Source organism: Mastomys coucha, unplaced genomic scaffold, assembly GCF_008632895.1.
Source record: "Mastomys coucha isolate ucsf_1 unplaced genomic scaffold, UCSF_Mcou_1 pScaffold23, whole genome shotgun sequence".
In the NCBI taxonomy this organism is placed as follows: Eukaryota; Metazoa; Chordata; class Mammalia; order Rodentia; family Muridae; genus Mastomys; species Mastomys coucha.
The window spans coordinates 116,366,507-116,374,223 of record NW_022196906.1 but is presented as its reverse complement, the minus strand read 5'-3'; the positions used below and the strand labels follow the sequence as shown (position 1 = coordinate 116,374,223).

At 45.7% G+C, this 7,717-nt stretch overlaps 1 protein-coding gene across 10 annotated transcripts in view; it reads left to right on the top strand.

The window, feature by feature from the left end:
- The window catches only part of Ano10 (anoctamin 10), a 138,041-nt gene that overhangs the window by 101,097 nt on the left and 29,227 nt on the right, over positions 1–7,717 (top strand). For all 10 annotated transcript variants that reach the window (XM_031344134.1, XM_031344135.1, XM_031344136.1 and 7 more), the window contains one exon: positions 7,183–7,299. In XM_031344134.1, coding sequence (XP_031199994.1) covers positions 7,183–7,299 — 117 coding nt within the window. The remainder of the gene's footprint in view (positions 1–7,182; positions 7,300–7,717) is intronic.

The window sequence follows — 7,717 nt, the reverse complement described above, 5'->3', positions numbered from 1 at the left end:
GTTGAGGGACATCTGGGTTGTTTCCAGGTTCTGGCTATAATAAATAAGGCTGCTATGAACATAGTGGAACATGTGTCCTTATTACACAGACATGTGCTCTTAATCTTTGTGTTGAGTTCAATTCTTTAAGGCACCTTTATTTCCTTTCCTCTCTGAATTATTTCAGTGTGATCAAAGCCACATTCCTCATTAGATTCTACATTAGCTAGTTTCTCTTTTGGCAGCTTACCCTAGTTCCTGTTAAATGCCATCCACAAATTGAGTTAATGATGGTGCCAACACATGTCAAGCTTACAGAATGGTGATATTCTGTTTCGTGCTTCATCATGGTATGTTATAAACAGCTCTGAGCAAGACTTGGAAGTAACAAATACTAGAAAGCCTTGGCTCCTCTGTTTCATTCACAAGAATGCTGTATGTTCTCCCTGGTAGACCAACACCACCTCAGGTATGCTGACCCCACCAGCCCTGCTCCTCTATCCATGGCACAGGCATCTTTGCCTGGTTCTCATTCATTCCCTCTTCTTCTGTGGGCACCCACAATGCATGTAGTGTGTGTATCCTTTCTTTCTAGGGAAGGTTGTGTATCTACCATCAAGGCTTGGGACTCTGAATGGCTTGTTCCTCTTCACTCAGTATCAAGTGTATCATGTGTGCAGCATTGTCTGTAAATCTGGTTTGTCGCTTCTCTGGGTTGTGCATTTCCTTCTCAGCGCAGCACAGTTTCACTGTTTTGCATTTGGCACAGCCTTGTGCACTTCCTTGTGGCTATGAACAGAGATGCTTACAGTGAGCAGACGTCTAGCATATTCAAGGTAAACCTCTGTGTGCTTTAAAACTTTTGGAGCCTTAAAATATTCATGCTTTATCTAAAAGATGGCATTCAGAAGTGCAGTAGAGATTGCTATTAATTATAAACCCCAGCATCTGGGAGTCTATTTTTATGGTGTCCTTTTCCTTTTCTACTAATGACTCTGCAGGTGTGGGTGGCTTTTCTGCACCTGCTGAGTACCAGGTTACCAGGGAGAGAGCCAGCTAAGGTATCTGAAGAGCAGGCAAAGTGATGCACATCCCTTTCTATTTAAAGAAATTAATTACTTCAGCATATAGCAGGTATTTAAGTGTTTTTTAAAAGTTAATCACACCCCTTTGCTTTCCCTCATTCATGTGCCATAAGTTAGCACCCCTGTGCTTTGAGCTTTCCTGAGAACAACAGTACCTGGAAGACAGTAGAGAGCTCACAATCCTGTGTGCTGCCGGATATTGTAATTCCTGTGTCTTTTTTACTTTCATGTCAGGACCTAAGACCAGTATGGGATACAAAAAAATGAATAAACATCTGTGAGGCAGATGCCCACTGTTAGAGTGAGACTTTCACAGGGAGGGCTTAGGAGGTGGCTTGGTCGGTAAAGTGCTTGCCTTATATGCATAACTTACCTGAGTTCAAACCCTGTCCCTCATCAGCCAGCCTCACCTACTTGGCAAGCTCCAGGCCAGTGAGCTATACAGCTTCAAAAAAGAAAGGTAGACACGTCTGAGGAAGACACTGAGTTTGTCTTTCACACAGGAGCACGCACACACATACACACACACAAACACTCACATGTGTGCACACATGCGTGCATACACACACACACACACACAAGCACAAGCAAGCTCACACATGCACTTCCTCACACAAAAATTCAGAAGGGGGTTTTTCATCTCATTTTCTTGGAGCATTGGGGTCAAATCCAGGGTTTCAAGCAAGTTGAGCAAGCACACTGAGCTTTGTCCTTGGCCGACCATCTTTGATTATTTGTAAACAGACATGGTCTGATGTTTAGGTTGCGATTGAAGGACACAAGCATTCATTCCAATACTGGTTTTCTTCAGAAAAATAGATGACAAGCAAACTGTTGTCACTAACATCCCAAGGCCCAAACGGAGCTGAAGGTAGGCAGGGGTTGGATTTGACAAGACAGTTAACACATGATCTCACAGATGACCACATCTGCATCTTACCATACACCATGCAGAAATGACAGGCACATGAGGAAAAGAAGATTCATGGATTTGCAGTGTCTTGTGGTAGTGTCTGAGCGTAGGTGCTGTGGTACCCTAGCCTGTGCTGTCCTGTGGTCAGTGGTCACTGTCCACTTGGTGAGAGTGAGGAGCCTTTGGAAGCCTTCCTCTCTGGAAACACTGTGTTCCTACACAGCTGCAGACATGCAGATGTGCTTTATGTGAAAGGTTGCCCCCTCTGCATCCTCCTGTATGCTCCTCTGAGCTTCTAGGCTCTGTGTCATGTCCTGGGAGTGAAGGGGGATAATGTCCCAAGGAAGGGAGCCTGGTAAAGAGGAGTCATGGGTCAGACATGGCCTTGAAAGTATATGTTGGTCCATACTACCCAGAAACAAGGAAGGAGGAGAAATGCCATGAGTGCTCCATCTGTGCACTAGAAGTTTGGTGTTACAAGTTATCCCCAACTGAATGGCTAGACAAATAGGCTTTATGGCTATAGCTTGTAAATGAGAAAGAAAAACAAAAACCAGAGAGAAATCAAAGTAGGAGTTAGCTGGTCACAGAACCATCCTGGGATACAGGGGTGCCACCACCTGTGAACAAAGCCTGTCACTTAGGGCTAAGACTGTAGCCCTGCTGACACCCAGAGAAGAGAATCCTACCATTGCACTGTCAAGATTTCCTTAGCATCCAGAACCTTCTGGTACTCACTGTGCCTGTGCATCTTTTAATGGAAGCAGTACAGGTTTAAAGGAAGGGACAGGCCAGCTAGCCTGGGCCATCCTATACCTGTTTCCTGCAAAATTCATCAGCCAGGTCTCCTGAAACTCTTTCTCACACTGTATGCTACTGAGCTTTTTGTCAATGTAACAAAACACTGAGGGATCAAAGGTTTATTCTGAATCAGAGTTTCGGAGAGCTTGGGCCATGGTCAAATGGCCCTGCTGCTACAGGACAGTGGTGCCCATTATAGTGGCAGGTGTGTGGAGATCTGCTCACCTATCTTCCTAGGATCCCACCACCTCCCAGTAATGCCAGACTGGGGAGAGCCTTCAACCCATGGGCCTTATGCATTAACAGCATTCTGAGTCAGACAAAGAGCCCGCCTTTGGGCCCTTTCCTTGCTGTGGGGATGCTCCCTCGTGGGGCCCAGCAGCACCCCAGCACCCTGTGACTGACATTTTGGGGATTACAAATGTATATTCTTGAAGGATTCAATTAAAAGTAAATGACATATATCCAGTGAGCAGAAAGTATGGTCTTCATGTTTGCTTTGCCTCCAGCCTTGCAGAGCATCCCAGAGCAGTCACTGGTGCTACTTGCTTCCTTTTAACTTGTCAAATGACCAGATGATTGTTGAAAACACCAAGTGCGAGCCAAGTAAAACAACCTTCCATCCCCCAGCAGCTGGGCTGGAAGCTGCTTGAGTCTGAGGTGTGGCTCTGGGTGGACAGCAGCTTCACAGTCACCCTGCTTAGGAAGCGCTCTGAGCTAGCACAGCTCTGCCAAAGCCTTGAACGACTTTCTCATCCCAGGCATAGATGGTATGCTCTGGGCTCCAGGATCTTTAAATTAGCCTCTTCTCTCCTTTATTCTGATTGGAATCCCCCACCCAAACTGTTATTGAATGAGCTGTGGAGGCAAAGAGAGCAGGAGAGGGATTCTGATGTTTGGTGGTGTCCACTCAGTGACTCACTGTTGGCTCTCCTAACACTTTCTGCATGCTCTTCTCCTGGAATGTCTTTATTTCAACATTCTGCTAACTTTTCATGCCCAGCTCCTCACTCAAGACTGGCTTCTTGTCAGAAATAGTACAAATAGCTGTGCAGAGGCCCAGGCCACTTGACATGGCAGGGAGTCCCTGTCACTGTCTGTGTGCCTGTTGGGTGTGTCAGGAGCAGAGAGCTTGAAGAGAGCTAGCTGTGTGTTGGGTCACCAGAGCTGCCCTGCCCTCTGTCTCTTATCCCCTCTGCCCACTGCGTCCTACCTCTTACCCCCTCTCTCCCATGTTCTCCCTTCTCTGCTCCTGCCCTCTGCTCCTCCCCCTGCTCCCCCCAGGGAGGTGTGAACAAATGCCTTTTCACTCACAGGAGCTGGGATACCAGCCAGAGTAACAGTTCCACCCATGTCTTTAGATGAACCTGAGAGTTTATTGGGTAACTTACAGGAGCATAAGCAGGGAATGACTACAAAGGTTTGGATGGAGAGGTGCAGAGGAGTAGAATTTAAACAATAAAAGCAAGGGCTGGAGAGGCAGCCCAGCAGTTAAGAGCACTGGCTCAGATCCTCTTGCAGAGGATCTGGGTTCATTCCGTCCTCAACACCCACATGGTGGTTCACACCTATTCTGTAAATTCAGTACCCTCTTCTGACTTCTGAGGGCACCAGGCGCTTTATGCTGCCCATACACTTATGCAGGCAAAAACATTTATACATATAAAATAAATCTAAAGAAATTAAAATATAAAAATAACTACAAAACATTACCAATGGGTAAAGAAAATGTGACGAGTGTCTTGTCGGTGCTGGTGCTGTTTCAAGCTCTTTCTTTCCCATGAGTTGTTTTTATAAATGAGCATTTGTCTAGTACATTTTCTAGTGATCAGAGGGTTTTTATTTTTCTGAGAAGTTTCTTGTGTTGTACTGAGGCTGCTGCACACATAGCTAGCCCTGTAGGTGTCAACTTCCCTCCTCAGGATCTCAGGAATTCAGCTCTGATTTGCACTTTGTGAAGAAGCCAAAGGGCTGGGCACAGGCTGCTGGGAAAACACAACAGAATGTTCTAGTTTTCACAAAATAAAATGGCTTCACTCCCTGTGCACCTGACTGGAGGCTCCCAAGACTCCCCATCCCTGCAGTGACCAGCAGGACCCGCTAGCCAATGGTCCACAGAGATCACTGCCCCAGAGGTGTTGAACTCAGAGCTGATTTTCTGTGGTCATTGTCTCCCCCCTCCACAACCACTGCTTGATTCAGAATGTTGTGTTGAACAAATGTTTTGTGTATTAGTTTTAGATTTTCCACCTGATACCCTCACATGCTTCTTTTTTCTATTTCCTTTGTTTATTATATAATTTTATCAGTTTTACTTTTAAGAAAATGTTGCTGGAGTCTGGTGTGGTGCAGGCACCACCACCCTTGGGATTCAGCAGCAGGAGGATCATGACCTTGAGGCCAGCCTGGCTGTATAATAAAACCTTGTCTCTAAAGGCAAAGCACCAAACTTAAGAACAAGTGATTTTGCTGAGGAAAATTGACAGTCATGGCGCATAAAGTGCCTTCTTTCCATGGGCAGATTCCTTCCACCCTCATTTTGAGTATGTTTTCCCTCAAATGTGTGTCCTGTTCCTTATCAGCCTCTCCTTTCCGTAGACACGACAGTGTCTGTGCTGCTGGTGTTGGGAATCCCTGGCAGATTAGGGGAGAAAGTGGGGCTGGAAGCTGCTAAGCAGCAGTCAGCCAGGTTCCACATTCCAGAGCTCTTCATGCTGGATTCCAGGTTCTCTGAGCTGTAAGATGGTTTCTGGGCAAATGGGCAGTCTTGATCAGGTAAGGCAAGTTTCTTGGCAGAGTAGCAGAGTTATTCCTTATGAAAGGCATGTGTGCTGAAAAGGGCTAAAGATGGGGGAGGGCTGATGGCCCTCCCAGATGCTCTGCACCTGAGAGAAGCTAGGCCCCAGAGGAACTTTGTTTTGTTATTTAAACCCATTCCTGCCAAGACTCCAGGGGGCTTTGTTAGGTGAGAACGGATGGGTGGGGGTAGGGTGGCTCCAGCTGCAAACTGCAGAAGGTTCCTTTTCATGCACTAGTTTGTTTCTCACGAAACACTTAAGGGTGAGGTTATCTTATCCTTACCACTAACAGGATAATGTTATAACCCAGCTCCTTCTCATCCTAGTTTATCCTTTGGAAGTGATATCCAAGGTCTTAACTCATCTATAGCACATGAGAACATCTGACCAGGGTTGTTTTAGCTTCTGTTTGCCTAAGCTTTTGCCAGTGTTCCCAAGGTCAAGGCTTCTACGTACTCCAAATCTGGTCACTCCAGATCACTGTTAATGTGAGCCTGGATAGGAGCTGCTAATTTCTAGGTCTTCTGTTTACAACATGCTCAAATCTAGCATGATGCTGACTTCTGTACCCTCCTACCCTCTCCCACTCCTGTGTTCTCCCCTTTTCTCCCACTCCTGTGCCCTCCCATCCTCTCCCACTCCTGTGCCCTCCACCCTTTTCCCAGGAGCCATTGTTTATTTCTCCTCTAAAGAATTCATTTTATTTTCCTCCACCTATCTTTATTCCTGCCAGTATTAGTGTAAACTAAGCTGTCTCTCTTTGGCTTCCTTACCACCTTCTAATTTTTTTTTAACCTTTAAAGATTCCCGCCTTTTGATGTCCTCAGTCATTCACACTCTCCCCTGACCTATGTTTTGTTCTTTGGTGGTTCAGATATCTGAGGGTGTTGAACCTCTTCATAAGACCCCAGACAATCATGGGTTTGGAGAAAGTCTTTTAGGTGGGGCTGTGCCTCTATGAGATTCAATAGAGGCAATGCTTTCTGCTGATTGTAAATCTCATGTCATATTATGAGGCATTGAGGATGCTAGAGAAGAAGGCAGTGGTCCTCAGTTGCTAAGGTCTGAAAGGGCACAAGGAGTTTGTGTCCTTAACTGCTGTGTATGGAGAGAACAGTTTCAGGTTCAGTCAATCAGTGTTTAACAATGGTCATGTAAGAAGCTACACCAGACACCTTGAGGGTGTAGAGAATCTGATCATTTACGCTGGCTGTGACTCCAGCTGTGGTGCAGTGGGTGGTGGTGGACAGAGAATGGAGATGATGAAGAATACTGGGTACCAGGCATACTGCTCATCAATGCACAGGACAAACATTTCGTGAAAGAATTTGGAACAAGCTTTACTTTTGTACAAAGCACCAAGAGCACATGGTATCAGTTTATGACAAGAACTTATTTTCAAATAGTAAAGCAAAATAAGCCAGTAATGGTTTTGATAGACCATACCAGAATCAGCCAGTGCAGCTGATTAGTCAGTGATATGTCAGAAGCAACTAACTCAGTAGTCCCTAAAGTTAACAGAAAGGGTACAACCTCCTTTAGGATCTAACTTCTCTGCAGGCAACAGGTGGGTGCAAGTCTTAACTCGAGGTCTTTCTCTTTGCAGCATGCACTCTTGGCTTTGAAGTTCATACTTGCATTTGCCATCCCTGATAAACCACGGCATATCCAGCAGAAACTGGCCAGATTGGAATTCGAATCTTTGGAGGCACTCAAGCAACAGGTAAGAGCCATGCAGCTAGAGACACTGTTGGACTATATTCCTCTAGCACAGGAGCCAAGTCACTAGTGTTTCCTTTAGCATTGAGTTGTCAGTTAAATAAACACAGAGGGTTCTGGTGGAGGATGGGATAGCCCAACCCAGATCTATAATGTTACCAAGGGCAAGGCTAAGCAAGTAGAAATAGCCAAGCAATGGGAAATGATAAATTCAGGTTTCTAAGAATCACTACAGAGCTGCCCCCACCATTTTCTAACCATGCCTTATACAGAAGCACTGGGGAGGAGAAGCCAGTGACTAGGATTCCAAAGAGTATCTTACAGAGAGACTGAAAACCTGTGGGCAGAGCCTTAAAGAGTGTTGTGAAGACTGTTTCCTTGTTCTACCAGATAAAAGAGAAGGAGGGAGGAAGGGGGGGGGG